This window comes from Coturnix japonica, chromosome 2 (assembly GCF_054131305.1).
Source record: "Coturnix japonica strain WE chromosome 2, WE-NBRP24, whole genome shotgun sequence".
Taxonomy (NCBI): Eukaryota; Metazoa; Chordata; class Aves; order Galliformes; family Phasianidae; genus Coturnix; species Coturnix japonica.
In genome coordinates, this window is record NC_140664.1 from 109,446,896 (window position 1) to 109,469,642 (window position 22,747).

Here is a 22,747-nt window from a genome sequence, read left to right on the forward strand (position 1 = left end):
AACCAGAAATGCTTAGGGCTAGGTATGCCATGCTCTTCCACCCCCGTTTTAATGTTCTTTTATTGTTGGTTTTTTGGTTTTTGCAATGTTTTTATTATACGACAAGAAAGAATTAATGGATACATCAACAGAAATTGGACTTTGTGACTTTACGCTTCTGCCACTGGCTTTCTTAAAAGGGAACCCTTTACCTAGCGGAGCACTAGAACCCATACCTGTGGAGCAATGCAGTTTAAATGCATGCCTCCGTGTGATTTAATTCTCCTTTTTTATTTCTTTGCTGTGTTCTTAATGCCTTGTTGGTCACAGGTTTGCACAGCAGCTATATGGTGCTCAACTGAGGCTGATGAGATCAAAAGCTGTGATGCTGAGGTGGAATTCTGGTTCTGCATGTGGCCTTTGCTGTCCCACACAAACCTTAAGCTTATGTGGTGATTTGGTTGCTGTTGTTCATTTGGGTATTGCTTGTGGATTTTGGCTAGAGCAGATAGAGTTGCTCTTCTGGCATATTACTTTTTATAAAGGGGGCATTGCAAATGCTCATCCCTTTAAGCTTTTTCTTGTATTGTTCCATAATGGTCTATTTTTAAGTTGCTGATCTTTGGTATGGTGTGGAATATCCTGAAGAAAGTGGAGTTGTGGAGCCGTCAGTATATGTTAAATATGAGGCTCTGCCACCATTCTAATGCTAAACATAAAATATTCTTGTTTTTGCAATACGTGTTTGAGAAGTTCTTTTGTTTCTAGAATGTGATGCATAATCCAGCCAGCATGGGAATTGTGTTGGAGCCTGTCTACTGAAAATCAGTTGTGTGGAGGGATAGCGCTGGCCCACATGGTTGAGAAACTGTGTGCATGTTTATGTTTCATTTTCAGATCTTCACTAAAGCTCCAGAATTTCAAACAGTAGTGCTGGCCAGGAAGATCTTGGGTTATTTTCTTTGTTTCTTTTGTGTTTATGCTGTGCTTACTCAGAACACAGCTACGGTTAACCAAATAGCTTAGTGCCATGTGCTTTTTACATTTGGACTGTCCCAAAGTCTGATCAGAACACTTATGGTATCCCAAACAAAATCCCTGGAACAAACCACTTCAATTGTGCACTGGCTGGCCAGCCTTCTTGCTGATGTTGGGATAAAAACTGAAATTCCTGCTTTGAACTGTGCTAAACCCAATACAGTTAGCCCAAAATGGTAGATGCTTGCAGTTGTTAAGTTTTAATATTGCTGTATAGGCTTGCGGCCCTAAATGAAATTTGGAGACCATACACACGGATATTGAGGAACAACTAACTCTGGTATTCCAGCAGGGACACCCAAGGGCTTTTCCTGTTCTCCAGGGCTTTTTATGGTGGGGTATGGATTAAAGAGAGGGCATATGAGAGATGACTGGCATGAGCTGCAGCTCAAAAATGTTTTTGGTGCAGAATTTGGGTATTAAAAATAAGCTGCTAATTTAATCGATTGTACTTTATTTCCTTTCTTATTGCAATGCTATGAACCATTTTCCTTGGTAACTTTCCAGGTGCTCTGTTATTTCACTTTGCCATTGCAATAACTAGAACTAAACACAGTGCTGCCAACAGTACAGTCTCATCAGGCCTTTCTTTCAGCTTGTACTTTGTTGACAAGGTTAAAGCACCTTCTGTGTGCTTTCTTTCCTGTTGCAACTTATTTTCTTTGGCTAATCATTTTGGAGGTGTCAGTTGTTACTTAATACCATCTCGTAATTTTTCTGGTGCATTTGCTTTATATTAAGCCTGTTTAACAATAGCTTCTGCTCAGTTTTTGCATGATTTATTGAGAGGACATATTGTTTTCTGTGTTTTGGCATCCTTCTGAAATACATCTAAATCAGATGGAAGATTTTTATGCTAGTGTCCATGGCCAAGTTCATACAGTAATCCCTGCGGAATTCCACTCAGTGCTTCCTCTAAAAGCATAAAGCTTCTCATTACCATTTTGCCTGTTTTATTATTTCTTTATCATTCTCTCTGCACTGCCTTCCTGATGAGGTTTACATATTTTTTTCTGTTCTCTTGAGCCACTGTAGCACTTGTGTTCCTGTTGTTCACATACATGTATCCTCATGATTCCCTCAGCATATTCCCTCACCACCCATATGGGTCCTTGTATGTACACCAATGCCTCTTGGGTTGCCACGTGGAATGGGAGAGGTTGGTGCTGGCTTTTGTCTTTGCACAGCATATAGCAAAGTACTGCCAACCACAAGAGCAACACAAGTGCTAAAGAAAGGGTATTAAAGTGTGCTCTGCCCCATCATCTGTCTCTGTATTATTCCAAGAGGCAAAATGCATTCAATTACTCTCTCTCACGCTGGGCTCTCCAGAACAGGTAGCATATTGCTCACCTCTCTCTCATCTTTCTTTCACTCTGTGCCACTGTTATGAAAATAGCTGCATCGAGCATTAGTGCTGATGCTCACAGCCTGATCCACTCCTCGTTCTTGCCTGTGCATGTGGGAGGCAGGGGTGGAGGAGGAGGAGGGAATTATTATTCTGCTGCTGACACAGGGAGAATGAGAGGGGCTTGATGCAACAGAAGATTACGTTCCCTGAGGATAAACAAACAGAAGGAGATAAATTAGGAGAGAGGATAATCCTGTTAATATGTGCATTCCTTAATTCTGATTCAGTTTTTCAAAACGTACAATTTCACATAGGTTAGAGATTTAATTAGTACCTGTAAAGCATCTCTTGAAGTTTACCTTACAGGTTGAGGAGTGATGCTTTGAGTTGGCATTTGAGAAACACAAATCTGCCCGTAAACAGGAACGGTGGGTTGCGATATGAATATCGCATGAGGGAGAAATAATAGCGTGCACATCATCATTCCTTCCTCAATTAAAAAAATAAACTTTTGTTTGCTGGACTTTTTCATAATACTGTTTGTTTGGAATTCAGAGCAGCTTACTCCTTGCAGTCTTCTGTTGCTTTTTCAGCAGAAGCTGGGCCATTGTGATATTTATCTGAATTCAAACAAGGCTAATTAAAAGAGCTGCTGACAGTTGTTGTGATCTGACTTTGACTGGAGCTTGATGGTCATTATGGGTAAATAATGAACCAGGTCTGCAAATGTAGCAGCTGCCAACTTGGGATAGAAGAACAGCTATTGCGTCCAATTTAAGGATCTATCGACCGCTTCCCTTCTCCCTGCAGATCTTCTTCCAAGCAGAAAACTAATGTTTTCTACTGCTTTGTGTTGTGGTTTCAGCTATTTCTGATACAGACTATAATTTCCTCTTAAATATTTAACCTACTCCATTATTAGCTTTCAGAGTTAACAACTTTTCCATAGGGCTTTCTTCGCATTTTTATTGTATCAGGTTTTTTGTTGCTTGTTTTTTTTTCTTCCCCAGTTTGTTTTTATGTACAACGTAAGTGCTTTCATAATTATGATAATGTGCATTTAATTTGCCTGTTGCTGAAGAATAAAAATCAACTAGTTTTTTTTCTTTGCGCAGCCACAATTTTGCCGATTTTATAATTGGATGATGCTGTAAAAGGGATGCATCTACTTCCTCAAGAGTGCTTTTTCTTCTGGAGTTGCACTGAGCTCTTGTTGTACAAATCTTCAAGGCACTGACCTGAACCTCCATTTCTACTTCTGTTCAAACATCAGTAGTTCATGAGGTACAGTGGTGCAAGGCTCTATTCATCAGGAGAGCGAGATAGCAATGGCTTTCATTAAGGCATAATTCCAAGTATGCCGTCATTTCATTGCAAGCTTTGCCTTGTCCCATTAGCAAGCAAAACTGGTGCTTGCAAGGGAAAACAGCAGATTTTAATAATAAATTAACTTTCCACTAGAATCCCACTAGAAACACAGAATGGACATTTAAAAGTCACCGCAAAATCTGATATCCACAAGAACTTCCCATTTGCTCAGCTGCCACGCAGAGAGGCGGCCGTGCATTATGTAAAATGTAGGAACGTGCGCATAATGCGGCACGACTCAGGGTCTTGCTGGGAGGAAATGATCCCGAGCGTGCCCCTAAAAGACAAGCCCTGTGCTCTGGGATATAATGATGAAAAATTGCCCGTTTATTTGTGCCTTTGTGCTTCGGCAAATAAACCAAACTTTGGGTTGTTGCCTGTGCTGCGGCGGAGGGGCTTTGTGTGTACATGGTGCTCCAGTTGTGTGAGGCCGGGGTTATGTGCTGCTGGTCCCAGCTACACCACATCACCCCCAGCATGTGCGGAGCCATCCGTCTGTGTCACCGGCACCCCAGAGGACATCTGACATGGGCTAAGGAACAGAGACTGTGATCGCTTACAAATCAAACATGGCACGCTCTAAACCGATTGTGCACGGCAATCTTTTCGAGAAAGGACAACTAATTGAACATGATAAAGTGTAAAGTTAATTAACACCCTTAAATTTGTTGATTACTTTCACGGGATTATATTGTTCGTTGAGTAGCAGCTTTCTGTCCCAGCTGTCGCCTTTTTAGCGAATGTCTCTGGTAAACAATAGAGACACCATAACAAGTCGTAAATGGTCCCTGTGACAGCAGCCCCTTGTGAGGCTGCATCTGTAGAAAATGATTAGAACAATTGCATTTTAAAGACGGCTCACATCGCAGCCCGGTCCCATCGGCCCTCTTCTTTATCTCTGGTGATGGCAGACTGGTTAAAACATTTAAGTTCTTTGGAGCAAATTAAGTGATTTACTGTGTTTCGCTTCTACGGCAGTAGAATAGCTTCATAGCTCTACCTTTGGTGCTGATTTTTGTAATAGGGAGAGAAGTGCCATCCCTGGGAAGAGTGGGGGGGTTGTTCTGTGTTTTTTCTGAGGTTGTTCTGTTTACTCTTTTCCTGGTAATAGATCAAGCCCGTCATACTTTGTCTACAAAGCAACAAGAAGGGAATGACGTTCTATTTATATTTGATGAAATATGTCATTTCCACTTCGTTATTTTACATTTATGGTATAATTTTAAATATCCTGCTTTTATTTCCAGTAAGGATTTGTAGCTGATGTTGCCCATACATGTTGGTTGCCTGTACCTGCTGTTGCCTTTTAGTTGGTTTTTGATTTATACATGGAACGAAACAATAGTAACCTTTCTGGTTAATCTTTCCTTGTGTATTTTGGTTTAACTTCTTGCGAGATGCGAAAGCCAAAATATTTCTCTTGAGCTGGCAGGTACTTAGGGACACTGCTTTGAGCCTATAAGCACGTACACACATACACAGATTCAGGCTCTCAAGTTCAGCCTAACTGTAGGAGAGCAATCACAACAAGAAACTGCTTGTTTGGGGAAACTGTAGTCACTTGGGTTATGGTTTTGCAAAAATATTGGGATAAGGGAACAGTGTTCCCTTCTGCACTGAATGTACCACATTGTAAAATAGGGGGAAGCATTCAAGTTCCAACAACTTAATTTTTTATTGTTGACGATTACGTCGATTTTGGGTCATAAGCCAGTTGCTGAAGTTACATCTTGCTCAGTAGGCTGTATGTCGAATAGGTCATTGTTGAAATGGATATTTGCCTTCTGAGCTTCATCGTGTTATAACCCTCATCCTTATCTTCTTCAGAGCAGCCAAGTGCTGCTGCATTCATGTTCAACTTTGTCAACAGCAAAAGTTATTATCTGCAGATGCAACACAACAGTGATCTAAGTGTCTTGGCATAGGGGAATGGTTGGGTGCTCTGTGTATTCAGCAGTGTAGATGGAATCCTCCTCTGATGCACAGCCCTGCAGTGCCACTTCTTTTTAGCTTGTCTACGTCCTCCTCTTCTTATGGACATGTAACACAACTGAAACTAGAAGCAGATACACTCATGTAGCATCTTTGTTAACTTTTCTTTTTCCTAACAGTTTCTATTCTTTATAATAAGCAAGCTGCTTGTAGACAGACTCTTCTTACTGATGTAGCTTTAGGGGTAGGGCCTTTGTTTTTGGCGCTGGAGGCATCCGTTGCAAATTACAAGACTATTTCCAAGGTACTAAATATTGCAGGAGCTGTAATAAGCAAGGAAAAGTGGATATGGAAGTGCTTGGTGGCTGGAGAACCTATAGGCTGCCTGGCTGGGAGCCTATAACTTGAGATTGTCTGAATCCAAACTGTCTCAGGACAGCTGTGGCCAGTTGCTGCTGTCATATGAGGGCCCCTAAGCTTCTATTTACTTTTTCATATAAAACTGTGAACTTAGGAGCAGCTCTATGTCAGGTTCACTGGGCAATTCAGTGAGAACCTCGTGGATTGTACTAATCCTTGCCCTGCAAGTGACTCAGGCAGATGTGAGGGGATGTTTTAAGGAGCAGCTCTCTATTTACCTGTTCTCATTACAAGACATTAATCTTCCAGATTTTGTCTAAAACCTTTTGGTACCCAAGTGGGAAGCCTGTCTCTAGGTGGGCATACATATCACAGACCTACTCTAGAACTTCTCACTGTGCATTTTTCCCATATTCTTTATGTGTGTGTGTGTGTGTGTGTGTATGTGTGTGAGTGTGCCCCTCCCACTGGCTAGCTCTCTTATCTGCAAACCTGTTCCTGTCAATTTATATCTCTGGGAAACACTCTGATAGTCTTATGATTTACTGACTCAGAGTTGAGCTCCACTGTGCAATCTGCTGGCATGACCTCCTTAGAGGATTCTGCACATTGGCTGAGGGGCTCTTAAGAGTGAGGCCAAACATAGGGCTGCAGCCATGGGCTTCTGCAGCCCTGCCTTGCAGAGGAGGAGGTCTTGTACATGCTGCTTGCTAATACCATTTCTCAGAAACTGCTCCCTGAGGACAAGAAGAAGCTCTCAGTATTTTGTAAAGAACAAATAGATCCTGAATGTGGACTTTTGACCCGGCATGGTACACAAAGCGCTGTTTGAGGTGGTAAGAAATACTACAGAAGTCATGAACTGCATAGGCTTTTGTTTTTTAAAAACAGAATTTTCCAAGCCTTCTGCATTATACAACAAATTGCTCTTTTTTTTTTCCTAGTTAGCTAATTTATTTTTTCTACTTGAAATGTAAGTGTTTGAACAAGTGAGAGAGTGCAGCTGTCAGAAGATTAACCAGCTGAAAACTATTGTCAGCATTAATTTTGCTCTAATAAATGACTCTCTGAAGCTATTTAGCAGTCTGTAATCTAGATACAAGGCTATTGACCTATGATGGATAGTACTGGATTTTGTTTGTAAGCTTTGACTTAAATTGTCTACTTAATTTGCTGCAGGTCAGATCACAGGATTAGTGGTAAAGGCCATTATGTGGTTTGAATAAAAATAGCTGGAGGAATGGAATGAAAATCATTGTGTTTATTAATGTAGCAATCTTTGCGGTCATGTACATAGTAAGTTGGTAGCCAACAAGATGACAATGACCTGTTTGTGTTAGTTCTAAATCTATGCTTTGCTCTTTGCCAAGTTCTCAGGATCTGCCACATGAGTTGGCTGGGGAGGAGCTGTTTGAGTGAGATTAAGGATTGGCTGCAGATAAGGTGTCTTAACAAGAGCAAAGAAGTCTTTACCATTGTCAGTATTTCAGTGCTAAATTGCTTTTCTAGGAGCAGCATGTTTTGTATATATCAGTTGAAAGCTTTGGGTCTGTGTTTTTCCAGACATTCCAGTTTGGGACTCCCCAGTACTGGAGTGAGCCCAGCAAAGGGCCACTAAGCTGATGAGGGGACTGGAGCATCTTTCATGCAAGGAGAAGCTTGGAGAACAGAAGGCTCAAGGGGGATGTTATAAACATGTAGAAAAGTCTGACAAGAGAGAGAGAGTCAGATCTTTCTTAGTTGTACCAGGACAAGAAATAATGAGTGCCAACAAAAATATGTGAAATTCCCATTTTGGGAGTGTGTTTTCATTTGTCACTACATAACACCTAGCACAGTGCAGGGTGTTCCACTTCCACTGGAAACTACTTCAATGTAACCATTGTTGTGGATGGCAGCTAGTTCATGAAAAAGAATTGTGAATCATAGCTAGAGAACAGCCTGACTTATGTAAAAGCAGAATGGTCCACTCCACAGAGGGAGAATAAACCATTTTACTTGGATGTTCTGTTTGCAAGTACACTGTTAACTAGTTTTATTTCAAATAAAACTGTTGTTTCATGTCAAAGGGGCTGTAATCTGTGGCTGTACATCCTAAAAGGCCAAAGCTTGATGCATAATGCAGAAAAATGTATACTGGTTCTACTTCTTGCTGAAGTGAAAAACAGGGGAAGCTGATGTGTTTGGGGTAAATTTTCATAGCAGCTCTGCCAATTAAATCTGTTGATGATGAGGAGATCAACATTATATGAGTAACTTGTATTAGAATTAGGCATCTTTTAAGGAGTGAAGCATTTCATGCAGGTGCTAAATATTACATGGAAAAAAAAATATGCTTTTTTTGTGCTTAAGAAGAATATGATCCAGAATTATGAGGTGTTCTTACTGACCCGTGGTAAAGATGGGATAGATTTTTTGGAATAAAACTGAGGATAGTGTGTTTGTATGTGTGTGTGCCTGTCAATCGTTTTATATTGGTTTTGCATAGTACTCCATATGACCGTGTATGTTTATTTATATTATTTATATGATTGTTTTTATGTTTATGCATAGAAAGCTAGAATGAGGTTTCAGTGACATAGTAGAACATCGCTTCTGATTACGAACGTGATAAACTGCAGTTTCAGAAGGCAAGCAGTAGGTTTCACATGTCTGTGACTTTTAGTTGTTCAGTTATCAGTCAACAAGCATTGATAAAACTTAGCCCAGAGTTTGGAAAAGCTGATAAAACCAGAGTTAACTTTGAGCAACTGTTTGTGCATAATCGTGTCTGAAGAGCGGTTTGGCAATGCAGACATTTTATGTAGCGATGCAGTTACAATGAATTTTATGGGGTGCAAAGTCACAGGAAGGGTTAGTTGTTTCTTCATATGAAACTATAAAAAGTCACATTACCAGTTTTCTGTAATTCTTATGAGTTGTTTGTCTGCCGTTATTGCTGAAGATGCAGCCTTCCTTAAGATGGCTTTATCTTCTCAAGTGTTTGAGAATTAAGATATATGATCCTGTAGGTACTCAGACTGTATATACTTATTAAATGCATACATTTTACATCACCAGACCCTTACTGATCAGGTGAAGTTGTTAAGACTGTTTAAAAGTACTGATGTTAAATCCAATGTTGTCTTGATTCAGGTGTTGGAGCTGCTCGAGCTGGAAACCTTACTTTCATGGTTGGTGGAGTGGAACAGGAATTTGATGCTGCCAAAGAGTTGCTAATATGCATGGGATCCAATGTAGTCTACTGTGGAGAGGTTGGAACTGGACAGGTAATGCTGAAGCATTAAGAGTTTTCTCAGACTTTTGCTTTGACTACTTTATTTTTCTTGAATGGTATTCACTCTTGTATTCCAAAATGAAATGCCTTGTATTATTTTTTCTCACTTGTTTCCTTATTCTTCAACCATGATGAAATAGTATCTTGGCACCATTCTCCAGTACGTTGTATAGAATCACAGAATGGCCTGGGTTGAAAAGGACCATAATAATCATCTAGTTTCAACCCCCCTGCTATGTTTGGGGTCACCAAGCCAGACCAGGCTGCCCAGAGCCACATCCAGCTTGGCCTTGAATGCCTTCAGGGATGGGGCATCCGCAGCCTCCTTGGGCAACCTGTTCCAGTGTATCACCACCCTCTGAGTGAAAAACTTGCTCCTCAGTTAGCTTAGCACCAGAACATCTGACCTGGTGCTTTTTCACATGTTAAAAAAATGCATGTTAAAGGATGCAGATTTTTATTTTATTTCTTCTAAATTTAGATTTACTGAATGTCCTGAAGGATAAAGAGCACCCATGTGCCATGTATACTAACCTACCTACTGCACTAAGATAAAAATATTTCCTAGTCTCTAAAGGAACCGTAGGGCATTTTTCACTGATGTGTTGTACTACTATACGTTCATGTCTATTGATGCTACCTTTTGAGAAGAGCATATTTAATCAAAACTGTCCCCTGTGTAGTTAAAAAAAATCCCTGTGTATTACTCATGCATAAATGTAATGCATTTTCAGATTAGAAAATGCAAGGAAAAAAAAACTAATTGACTGATAAACTTCTTTTCAGGCTGCGAAGATTTGTAACAACATGCTTTTGGCCATAAGTATGATTGGAACTGCTGAGACTATGAATCTTGGAATCAGGTTTGTTTGATTTTTGTATTGGATTGGAGGTGTTTTCTCTGTGTTCACAGACTTGTGTTTTACAGTTGACTTTTGCTGAGACAGTGATAATTGGATGGCATAGAAAATCTTTTGCCAGAAATTCTCTTATAAAAGCCATTAGCATGCTAAAGGTATTATTTAGCTAAGGTAGGGCTCTTTAGAACAGGAATGTTCTCTTGTATTGACTGTAAAGGTTGTTACATTCTGCGTCTAAAGATAAGACTTTATTTATTCTGTTGTAGCACTTTATACAATAATGTTTGTCTTATATTACGTGCATAGGGGGTAATATAGAGATAGGTATCAGATTCTAAGCTAATGTGCGTTGTATTCTGAATATTATTCTCTCACATGGCTCATGTTGGCTTTGTTTACCTTTGTGAAATCTTCCAAACTGAATTGTCAAGTGAAAGTTCTAATGCAGTGCATGTCAGGTTAAGATCAGCGCATAAAAAAATAACATTTCTGTCAGAGTTTGTCACTGTGGTTTGACCTAATTGCCAAAACTAATGCTTTGTCAAAGAGCTGGAGTGTGTTCCACTCTGCTCTTTTCAGTGCTAAAAGCACTTCATTTCTAGCAGGTGATACATTTGACTTGTAAGAGGCAGTATATTCAAACAAAATGATTTTTCCTCTCCAGTTGTAACCAGTTTATTTTTCCTGTTGTGTTTGACATTTTTTAAATACAGTGAGTGCAGGCACCGCTTTAGTATCACAGTATTTGAACCTTCCTAAATTCTCTTGGCCAGATCTAAAACATTTGCAAATTTATATGCAGTTCTGTGTTTGAAGAGATTATCTTCCAATTGTGTATCTTTTAAGGGCTCTTCATGAATTATTCATCTCACCGTTGCATCCTTCCAGTTGGTCTGCTAAAACTACAGAAAGTGTAGATGCTTATCAACTGGGCTTTAGACCGTGTGCTCATGTGGATTTGCTGCACTATAAAAACAACAAGAGGGCGTCAAATGCTTAAATAAATAAAAAAGAACACCTACGTATGCACACATACAGGAGGCAGTGTAATGGATTCACATTTCCTCTTAATTACCATATCAAGATGCAGTTGTTTTATTGAATTGCCCTTGTCTCAGATGTTAGACTATCTTGACCTATTAAGTTGTCATGTTGTAATTGAGATAAAAGAGGAATTTGCTTTGCATCAGTGCTAATTGGTTTATCAATATCGTGTACCATTTACATTTTAAAATTGAGAGTCTGTAAGATACAGAGGCACATCTGTATCAAGCCATAATAAAAACAGTGGCATTGTATACAACTGTAGTAATTTGGTATGGTGTAAAGCTTTCATCACATTCTGGTTTAAGTCAGGTTTCGCTTAATAAAGCATATGCAACTGATTTTTCATTAATTTTTTGTCCGTATTCATAGGAATTACTACGTCTAACATTAAAAATAGAATAAAGTCAAAAGCTTTGGAACACGGGTATTCTGGGCATGTAATCTGTGCACAGAACAAACAGATGCCTGCAGCCACTGTAGTAAGATTTCTAGAATTTTCATATTTAATTTCATTGGTTCCCATTGAAAATTTTAGCTCAATTTGTATTCAGTGTTTGTGAGCAAAAATCCATTATTGAGGTGACGATATACTGACCTTCCTTGCTTACACTGATGGCAGTCAAGCAGGAACTGTAGCTATTGTAGAAGAAACCTGCTGACTGTAACCTGAATAATATGAAAAGCCTATATGAAACCTCATGTGATTTTTGGACTAAATGAGATTAAGACGTAGGCGGTAATGTAAAGCAATTCAGGACCCTTGCAGTGATCTTAATGTGCTGTGAATTAAATCCTGGAGAAGACTTTGTATACAAGTAGAATAAGAGCTTTCTGCTTTTGGTGCGTACAGATTTCCAACATGCAAGTTACAGTTTTCTAATTGCAAAAAGTTTTCAGTTAATATTAAGTGGGTTAGTTGTTCGTGTGAGTTGTTTCTTCAAGTATAACACTCTAAGGATGAGTTGACTACCTAGCAAGAAATGGTTTGACTACTTGGAGAGAGCTGGAAGGTGAACTGATAAAGAAAATCTGATTTGACCTAATAGTGGTAAAAGACTCTGGAAACCCCAAGATACCCTCACAGTAGAAACAGTGGAGCTCATACGTATTGTTAACTTTTAGATAGAATATAAAATCTTTGTGTCATGCATCGTGTATATTTGCTGGATCGTTCTAGTTTTAAGGACTTTGGATAATCAGCTATTCAAACTATCACTGACTGAACTAGGTGTAACTATAGTTATAGTCGTATTATAGTACCTTTCAGAAATCAATATGTTCTAGCTTCAAAACAGTAGATTTTACTGTATGGTTTTATGGATGATAGAATCATAGAATTGCTCAGGTTGGAAAAGACCTTCAAGATATCAAGTCCAACCACAACCAAACCATACTACCCCAACTCTAACAACACTCTGCTAAATCACATCCCTGAGCACCGCATCCAAACAGTTTTTAAACACATTCAGTAATGTGCATATCTCAAAATGCCATAGTGAATGGTTGTGTCATATCAATGTACAGAATATGTGTAAGCTTCACAAATAAGAAATAAAAACATTAGTTGTTACTATCTGCAGCCAGAGACTACTTTTCTTTTTCTTTTTTCTTTTTCTCATGTGATGTCAGTTACTGAGCTCTGAGTTCCAGTGTGGCAGTGTCTAATACTAGCAAAGTAAGCCTTGGAAATGAGTTATTGATGATAACAAGTTTGTGTTTGCATCAGATGGAAGCAGCTGCTCATCAAGCAGTGCTTAGTCCCGTTAGAGACTCAGGGAAGGTCTTCTCTGCTGACACAAGACAGTACAAGCTAGTTTAATGGGGTTGGGATACCGTGACAGCAGTAAGTGGTCTTTGGCACTGCAGAATCACTGGTGGGCAACTAACAGCAGAGGAAGTCCTCTCCACTAGAAGGAACTACTGTGGTACCCAGATTTGTGTCAAAAGACAAAATTGCTTCCTTAGCAATTTTACTGTATATTAGTTTGTGCCTCCTTGCTTTTTTAGATCTATCAAGTGCAAAGGCAGTTGAAGAACTTTGCCATCTGTTGCCAAGCCTCCAGATCTGGTTTTAGTGAGCATCCTTGAGCTGTAGATGAGAAAAGGGAGCAGAAATGGGAGTCAGCAGCATAGAGAGGCCTGTGTGCCAGCCTGAGGCATGTGGTCCTGAGTGCATCCCCATCACAAATTTTAGAAAGAAGGCCTTAAAATTGAATTCCCCTGAGAACTCTGTGTCTCTGCTGTCTTCATCTAACTCTTCTGAAGGTTACCAATGATGCTTCAGAGCACTTACCTTGTTTAAAACACTGATAGCATGATGAGTTTTAGCTGTGGTAGAAAGGTCATAAGGTTCCATTTGAATATTTTGTAACTTAATACGGTATTTATCCCAAGCACCTTGAGATGTGAATCTCTCCACAGTTCAGCTACTTCAGGTGTTACACCATGAAATGAGACCAGGGCATTTATTTTTGTTCTTCTCTGTGAAATGTCTTATGAGTTTCTCTGCCTGTTCCAGGCTGAACTCCTGGAGGTATGTGTGAAAAATGCAGTGTGTTATTTTGTCAGAGCTCAGTATAAACTTAAATATTGAGCAGTGGCTCAAAGGGATTCTGCTTGAACCTTTATTTTGTTTGTTTTTGTGCTCATTGCTTAGTTTCTGCTCTTCGTTTCGTTAGGAATGTTACTGAAGAGGCCGTAATTTGAGGCAATTAATTGTTTCTGTGCTCTATTAGAAGTGCAGTTAATACACAGACTTCTTCTCTGCTTATAAGGGAGAAGAATATTTTGGTAATTGTAAATTCACATGCGCATGCACAAGCTCTTGCCACATCCAATGGCAAGTTGTTATGGGGACTGGCAGACTGTCATCATTTTGATAGCTTGAGCAGTATATCTCCTGAACAGCAATGGAGCTCTTATGCAGAGAGTATCATATGTTCCCAGCCAATTTACAGGGAAACAGCAATAACATTTTATCATGGTTGAGAGCCCAGTAGCTGCTTCCTATTAAACTTGCCCTTTCAGATACCTGTCTCGGATTAATTTGTTGATTTCAAATGGAAACTCAGTCTTCTCCACTGAAGCATGACTTTCTAGGATAGACTCTCACTGAATGACAATTACTGTATATTCTAGCTAGTTTCAGACCATTACAAGCCTTGGGCACAGTGGAAGACAGAGGACTTCTTCGGTAACTGATTTTAATATGTCTAATTTTAACTGTCAGTTATATATGCACCACTGGATGAATCCTCAGAAAGATGAAATGCAAAGCACTTCTAACTTGCTCTTATTAATGATACACTTGCTGCAAAGGAGAAAAAAAAAAGAAATAGGTTCAGGTCTCCTGTAGAGAATCTGCATGATGTTTTAAGAACAGCAGAGTTTGAAGGAGCAGGGATTTAAACTGACAGTGTCTGCCTTTTTCCTTTGCTGGAGCAAAAATCTGCTGGATGTAATGCAGGCGGTATTTTACATATCTGTATGACACACAGTTATCTTTTAAAATGTATTTTTACAGAGAGGCTGTTGGTATAGTGTGAGGAGGGCGTTTTTGGGAAGGCTTATATGCATTTGGAAGTGCTAGGTCCTCTGCCTTGCAATGTACTTGGAGCTGAAATTACAGATCTCTGCATGCAGCTAGATGTTGCACAAGCAGGCACCGCACCACTAAAAATACTGATCTGGGTGTAAGAACAATAAGGAAACAAACAAACCAAGAGATTTGTTTTGGCCAAAAAGCAGCTTCTTTGTGCTTGAAAGCTCAGGCACTGTGTGCTCCCAGTGCATTTGGGGTTTTTTTTTGGTTGGTTGGTTTGGTTCAGTTTAGTTTGGTTTTGGTTATTTTTAATGGCAACGATTAAGGCCTTTATTTTGACAGGTTTTTGATAAAGATTTTGATACGTTATACAGGATAAAAGTGCAATTAAAATACTGTGAGGAGATATTGGTGCTGGAAAATATGCTTTTTTTAAAAGAAAAAGCAATTGAAAGCTTTCAGAGGACTTCAATAAATGGGGAGGAGGATAAAGCTCAGTCCCAGGGGCTGGTGCAGCAAGCCATAAATAAGGCTGCACAGCAGTGATGCTAAAAAGGTACCTTTGCAGTACAGAAAGTGATCTTGCTTTGCATAAGGAAGACAGAATCACAGAGACGTGTGCTGTTGTGGGAACAAGAAGCATATTGCAGAGATCGCTGCCTGAAACTTCCTATTCTGAAAATCCTATTGGAATAAAGAGATCTAAATTTAGGAACTGTTCCACTGGTAATGAGATTTAATCACCTAAAAATTAAAACCCAGAGAGCTGCAGAGCCTGGAAGCGGTGTTAGGATTCCCATGGCTGTGGAGATCTGCAAAAAGTCTGTGGTAAAAGCTAATGGAAGGACCTGTGTAAAGGCTGAAGCTCCTCTGAAATTTTGTGGGAAAGTTTTTTATTTTTAACCTGTTTTCTTGTCCCTGGCCAAGGGGGGTGTGATATATACATTTTAAAATGTCTTTTTCTCATCCTTGATTGTTACTGGAATTAATTGCCTTGATTTCTTTCTTGTATGAGTGTAACTGACCATTTCCATAGGATCAGATACACTACTGTCGATTAGTGTTGGTATAAATGTAATTGGAGTAAAATTTGCATTTGCAACTTGATATCAGCATTAATACAAATTCATAAAACACAAAACAGTTAATTTCCTAAAATATTAAAATACTTTCAGTCTACACTGAGCAGCAGTTTATGCCATCAGCTCTATTTTAGAACAAATGGAACCGTTCTAGAACAAATTTTCTACTTGGACAAGCTTTGTTTTATCAGGATCAGTAACCTTATCAACAGTTTACCCAGAACTATGATGTACGTTTGTGAATAGACAGCATATGTCACAGTAAGAGGCAGACTTGCCTCATAAGCAAGAGTATGTAATGAAGATTAAGTAACAGCAAAGCAAAATACAGATGTATACAATAGTAATATATATATTTTTAGAAATGTATCAGGTTTGGTACTTGCTTTTCAATTATTTGCTTTGTTTAGCTTTAGATAACACAATTTTGTTAGAAAAACAGGTATGTGGTCAAGTCACTGGCAGAACAGAATGCCTTAAAACAATTAGAAGGGAGCTGCACCTCTGAGAGGACCTTTATTTTGCTTGCACTTTCAGAATTGCTAGGTTGGAGGCACTTTGCTTAGTGCCAAGGAAAAAAAGCCCTGAAAACCTACTGCTTAAATGGTGGATTGATGGTCTTTAATCTAAAATACAGCTCTGCTACCCCCAATATCAATACTGTGTCATTTTTCATGGCTTATAGTAAAGGGAGAGAAATGATGGCAGAGTCCTAAAATATAAAACAAGTCACCCATGTCTTGCACATTTTGACATTAACAGTTCTCTTCCTTGACCTTTGACAGATTAGGGCTTGACCCAAAGCTGCTGGCCAAAATTCTAAATATGAGCTCGGGTCGCTGTTGGTCAAGCGATACGTACAACCCTGTTCCTGGAGTGATGGAAGGAGTACCATCTGCTAATAATTATCAAGGTGGCTTTGGAACAACGCTCATGGCTAAGGTATGGAATACTTGCGTGTAACGTTGTAGTCGCTTCTTCTTTGGGTCTCTAGCAAGCATTCTCAGTGAAAATTTGTGATTACAAGGAAATGTGTGTGCATTGACAGAAGCGATCTCAACCTATTACTATAGCTCTGAATTAATAAGTAGCGTAGGGGGCTTTCCTTAATCTCCAGCCTCTTCCTAGCTATTGTTACTGAAAAGCCACTCAATAAGACAATACATACTTTCTCAGTTCTGAGTTGCCATAGAGCTCCTGATGGATTTGTATGTATGGCAAGTGCTCAGCAAGCCTTTTAGGCTGCTCTGGAACTTAAGAGCCTCAGCTCAAGTTCAAGAAAACCCTTCTGAACAAATTAGTTGCCCATAATGGCAAAAGCATCCAAAACTTTTGGCCTAATCTGTTCCAGATACTTTATGCTGTGCTACCACAAATGCCTTCTAGCATCCCCTTCCTTGCTGAGCCAGTTCCTAAGGTGTTTGCCTGAGATTATGTGGAATGCATAATGCAGACAGGCTTCAGCCTCTGCAGGCTGATTTTCTACAGGTGCCTGTGCACATGTGCTGTGACCTCTCTTGAATTGTCATCGGTGGCAGCAAATATAATACTTCTTAGAAGTAATAACCCAGTGATTTAAATTACTTGTCTGCAAAGTGTGACATCTGGGTTTTAGGTCCTTTTCAGCATGAAGAAGTTGTAACTTACAGCTATCCCATCCCAGGAGGGTAGAATTACTGCCTCGCTTGGCTGTTTGAGGAAAAGTATGGTCCTGAGTCACTCTGTGGTCAGGAAAGCAAAGCTCTTGGAGGGCAGAGGAAAGTAGGCAAGGAGGTCAGGGCTGTGCATCATGCTGATGAGGACACAGTTGGAGGGAGGAACTGTAGGACGCTGACTTTTGAACTTCTTTTGCTTTTACACAATGGTTGCCTAAGGTGAATTACAAAAACAGCCCCGGAAGAGAACTCTGATCTCATCCCTGGGTGTCTGGTGTGCAGTATTTTAAGTTTATGCAACAACAGCCAGCAGCTTTCATTTCTTTGAGGGATGTGTTAAAATACTGGAAAGCAGTAGTTTTTACATCATGTTCGTGACTTTAAACACAGGAGACAAGAAAACATTATTAAAATTCCTGGTCTATAAAATGATTCATATTATGCATTTGAAGTTGGCCAGGGTTATTGATTGGAGATAAGCAACCTGGTCCTAGCGCTGCATCAAAGCTCTTGATTCTATCACATGCAGCTTTCAAACTCTGTTCTGCCTGTTGTGCATTGTTTCACACTGGAATCTCTGTTCTTTTGATTCTTAACTGTTACTCTTGTCTTGAATGACCTCATAATATAAATGGGATGGGACATATTCCGATCCGTTTTAACTTTCTGTGTAAATGGTGAATTTTTTCACCCTTTTGTTCTGTCTGAGATCTTCAAAAAAAGGAACAGCAGCTTGGCTTGTGCTTGTTGAAATTGTCAGTTTTTGGTTAAAGTATTATCAATGCATAAGAGGATTGTTTTTCAGAGATTTTTAATTGTTCTTCACCTTTTCTGATGCCTCATCTGCCCATCTTGTCTACTAGACAGCATATAGGCTGGCTCGGTAAGAAGGAAAGACAATAAATTCCTTTTGTGCCTCTTCAGTATCAATAGAAAATTACTTGAATGAATAAGGAGCCAAGAGAAAGCTGATCGCGTCTGTGATATTAAATGGTGAAGCAGTGGCCAGTTTTGAGACACTGATCCTTAGTTTGTCAGAGGACTTCTGTGATCCCTTTCATCCTGGTGCGTGATAGATCATGCAGTATATAAGTTATTTGAGCTGGGGACTCTTGTCTGGGAAGTACAAAGCATGTTTTTGCTGCTTACAAGAAGCAAAACGCAACTATATGCTTTATTCCAAATGGCAGAGGTTCATTTACATCAGCTCCAAAATAAGTCTAAGGAGCCACATCTTTCTACGGTGATTTTTTTTTTTTATCGATCTTTTTGTTGTTATTTTTGTTTAACTTTTTAAAAATACATTTGCAGCTGTATCCCAAAAGAGAATTGTTCCCCTTTTCCAAGCTGAGAAAAAGTGAACAGAATAGTTGGTACATTAAGACATCTGCAAGATTATATCAGCTTCATGGAGTATGAGAGGAGCCGTAAATTATGCTCTGATTTTCACTTTTTCGGAAAGGTCAGCAAAAAGACAAGTTTCCTTTCAAGCTGTTTTGTGCTATTTCACTTGAGGAAGCTCCAACTTTGAGAGAAAAGGCGCAAAATCTTTTACAACCTAAAGCTAAAGATAAGCTTTATGTACAGTCTGTGCTTTTATTCCTTCAGGTTTCCAATTAATAGAATGAAATTTAAAAAACAAACACAGAGAAACCCCTGGGACCTTCCTGACTTTGGAGTCAGGAGTCCTGGTTCAAGTAAATGTTGAGATGCTATCTAACATTTCAGCCATCTTGGAGCCCAAGTTTCAGTGTAAAAGCAAACAGATCTGCTTTATAAAATTGTCCTTGTGCTAACAGTCTGTTCAGAATTTTCAGGGACTGCTTTTGTGCAAGCCCCTTCAGAGAATAATAGACCACTACTACTGAAACTAAGGGCCTTCATTAGTTTGGAGCAGGATGATTTTGCTGTTCTACCATTACATGAAGTGACGTAAGTTTTTTAGAATGGACAACATGGCAACAGATTTCACAAAGAGGGGCTGGAAGAGGTTAGGATTATAGCATAGAATATCTTACTGTGAGTTAGGCTGAAGTCACTGTTCTTAGAGTTAGGTCATCAGTCATTGCTAGGCAAAAAAGGAATGATCTGCAGTGATGCAGATGAGGGATCTTATCTGAACCCTGTGGCATGTTTTTCCCATTTCCCTAGATCTTGAAGTCATTCAAGGGTAATAGGAAGAGTAACTATAATTCTGATTTGTATCAGAATGACCTTTATAGAGCCGATTTACAGATCGAAGTGACATTTAGAGAATAGAGTAAGATCTTGAATTTCCTTGTGCTACTTCAAATACAGACGCACAGAAAGTAAAGACCTGTCTTGTAAGTCATTCTTGAGAAGCCAAAAGTGCTCTCAGCAGTACTGCAGTCTCTCAGTTCTTCCTATTCGTCATAAATATACATTTTTTTTTTTTTTTTTTTTTTTTTTTTTAAATTAAACCCACGGAAAGTGCAGATTCTATGAGCTACCACAGTCATGGATGGACAGCAAATCTCACATGCTGGTAATGGTGAAGAAGTATCTCTGAAGCTTTCTTAAAATGTGGGTCTCATAATTAAGTTTAGTTCTCTTGCAATACCTTATAAAGACAACCCTGAGAGCAGGCATTACTGTCATAATTAGAAAGAGATCTGTTTCTGTATCCAAGCCCTTGTTAGCTGTTCCTTCTTCAGTGAGCTTCGTGTCTGATTCAGCTTAAAATTCAAGACATCCTCCAGCCTGACTCGTCATTTCTGTCCTGCATGCATGAAGCTGATTTTTTCTAACTAACTACAGTTAGTCATTGTGCTGCTACTTGCCTTTCATTTTTCTCCTGTTTATTTTGATTATAGCTATAGTTGACCGAATGCCTTTGGAGGATAGGATCTCAAATCTTTCTTCTTGACAACCTCATGTTTTGCCTGAAACTTGGTGTTTAAAAGTGCAGTTGAATTATTCTCTATATCCCTTCATCTTCACTCATTACAGAAAATATCAAGTTGTTGCAAAACCAGGACAGTTCCCCAGGGAATTCCTTAATACAACCTTTCAGTGAGACTGCAAACCATTTATATTCACAGAGTGGCTCACACCTATCATTCTTTCATTAATTGCACGGTGGTCACATTACAGTAAATGTAACTTAGATAAAAGGCTTTTATTTTGTTGCTGTTCAAATACCTCCAGCTTTGTTTTTAACCTGTTTTTTGCAAGAAAAATGTCCTCTCACTCAACTAATATGAAAAGTATGTGAAATACTTAAGTGAATACCTAGAGGAATCTTAGTTTTGGAGATAATGTAGTAAAGTGGAGGGGAAAAAAAGTCAGAGCCTTGCTATCATGTTGCGCAGTGAACAAGAAAACTCCCTCTGTCCTGATGGAAGTTGTCTTCCTTGCAGAGCTGTATGTGAGTTGGGTTTTTGGATTGGGTTTTTTTTCTTCTGTTTTGTTTTGTTTTCCTATTGAATAACATTTAGTTACCGTTTTCAAAATGAAAAACTGGACAGACTTCTTTAGTTTAGAACTGAAATCTCATATGGTAGAATTCTCTTAACAATGAAAGACATTTCACATATTGTATGTACATGGCTATTGATAATCTTGACATTTTCTTCTTGACTTTTTCTTTTCCTTTCCTTCCTTTCTTTCTCTCTGCCTGCTTCCTTCCTCTCCTTCCTCTCAGGATCTCGGCCTGGCCCAGATTTCTGCCACCAACACGAAGACACCAGTTCCTTTGGGATCCCAGGCGCATCAGATCTACAGGATGATGTGTGCAAAAGGCTATGCCCTGAAAGACTTCTCAGCTGTGTTCCAGTTTTTACGTGAGGAGGAAAGCTTGTGAGCAGTCCTTTGGCAATGAACACAATCACAAAACACATTGTTATTGTTTTTTTATCCTTACAGCTCATGTAAGAAATATATGGGTTTAATGAAATACTGTGCATACTGATCTCATACAGACTAATCATCTTTGGTTGTCTAAATCACAGCAAACTCCGGGACTTCATCTATCATTGATAAAGTGAGTCAGAGGATGGGGTTGTTTGGCAACCATCCAGCCAGTGATTTCGTTTTATAAGAACCATCAAAAGTCTTTTTTTTCACTAGATGCAATAAATAAATAAATATTTTTTTAAAAAATTAAACACTTAATTGTTTGCATATAAAATAATTGACATTATGGCTGCAAACTTAGGTGAATCTTGAACAGTAAAGTTATACAGTGATTTAATGATACATAGCAATCTATCCAAATTAAAAGTGAATTCTGTATGCAAAAAGGGAAGAGTTGTTTTTTTTTTTTCCAATGAAGAAACACAGCGTGAGATGGATTTTATTATTTTTTTCTTGGACCTACTAGCCTTGCATTGATAAGTAGTGAATATTTCCTGGGGTTCAGGTTGCAGATAAAGTTTATAGGCACATGTTACTAAGTGGAGAGCTGTTACAGCATGTTTGCCTGATAGACTTAGTTAAAATAACATGGTATGCGTGTCTCTCCTGTAAAACTCTGTTACTGTATTTTGCTAACCCAGTTTTATATTTTCTTGTATTCTGTCACACATTTTCTGTCACACATTTTCAGAGCCCAGAAACAGCACTTTCCAGAAGTTCTAACCAAGTGTGCATTTGCTTTAGGCGACTACTGCAGTGCTATAAACCTAAACAAACCCCATTATTTTGAAAAGAAATAAAAATCTATGCTGGTAAATACTTGCTCCATGATTATTTGCTTTTAGTTTTGATGCAATCTTGCACACACACAGCTCACTAAAAAGGTACTGAATGGTCTTACGTTGTAATTTGATTGGGTTTTTACAAATTATCTTGCAATAACAGGCTTTTGAAGAACTCTTGACTGTGTGATGCATCCAGTGGTATATTTGCCTATGTATTACCTTAACTGTTCACTGCTTCTGGCAAAATACAGGTGTAAACTTATACTTACAAATGTAAGTACTCACGTCCATACTGACTCACAGGTTCCAGGCTCAATCCATGGTCAATTATGCATTTATATTCCAAATTTGGTCCTGTGACAGATCCTTTTATACATGCACATTCGAGTAAGAAAATTGTGTGGTTGAATTAGCTTAAATCTGTATCTTCTGAGAACTTGAACATTACGGTTTAACCTGTTAGTAACATAATATAAAGTCATTAAACTACTGATTGATCTGGTCTCCTTTCAGTTTGCTTTGAAGACTATGACATCCCAGGCTATTCAGAGCTTTGAGGTTCATGAATACTGTATGAGTCAAAGACTACTAGGAGC

General features: G+C 39.0%; 1 protein-coding gene across 1 annotated transcript in view; it reads left to right on the forward strand.

Annotated features, from left to right (window-relative positions):
• The window catches only part of HIBADH (3-hydroxyisobutyrate dehydrogenase), a 75,657-nt gene extending 53,474 nt beyond the window's left edge, over nucleotides 1-22,183 (forward strand). The window contains exons 5-8 of the mRNA XM_015853849.3: nucleotides 9,164-9,297; nucleotides 10,092-10,168; nucleotides 16,621-16,777; nucleotides 21,155-22,183. Coding sequence (XP_015709335.1) covers nucleotides 9,164-9,297; nucleotides 10,092-10,168; nucleotides 16,621-16,777; nucleotides 21,155-21,313 — 527 coding nt within the window. The 3' untranslated portion in view covers nucleotides 21,314-22,183. The remainder of the gene's footprint in view (nucleotides 1-9,163; nucleotides 9,298-10,091; nucleotides 10,169-16,620; nucleotides 16,778-21,154) is intronic.
• The last annotated feature ends 564 nt before the right edge of the window (nucleotides 22,184-22,747 follow it).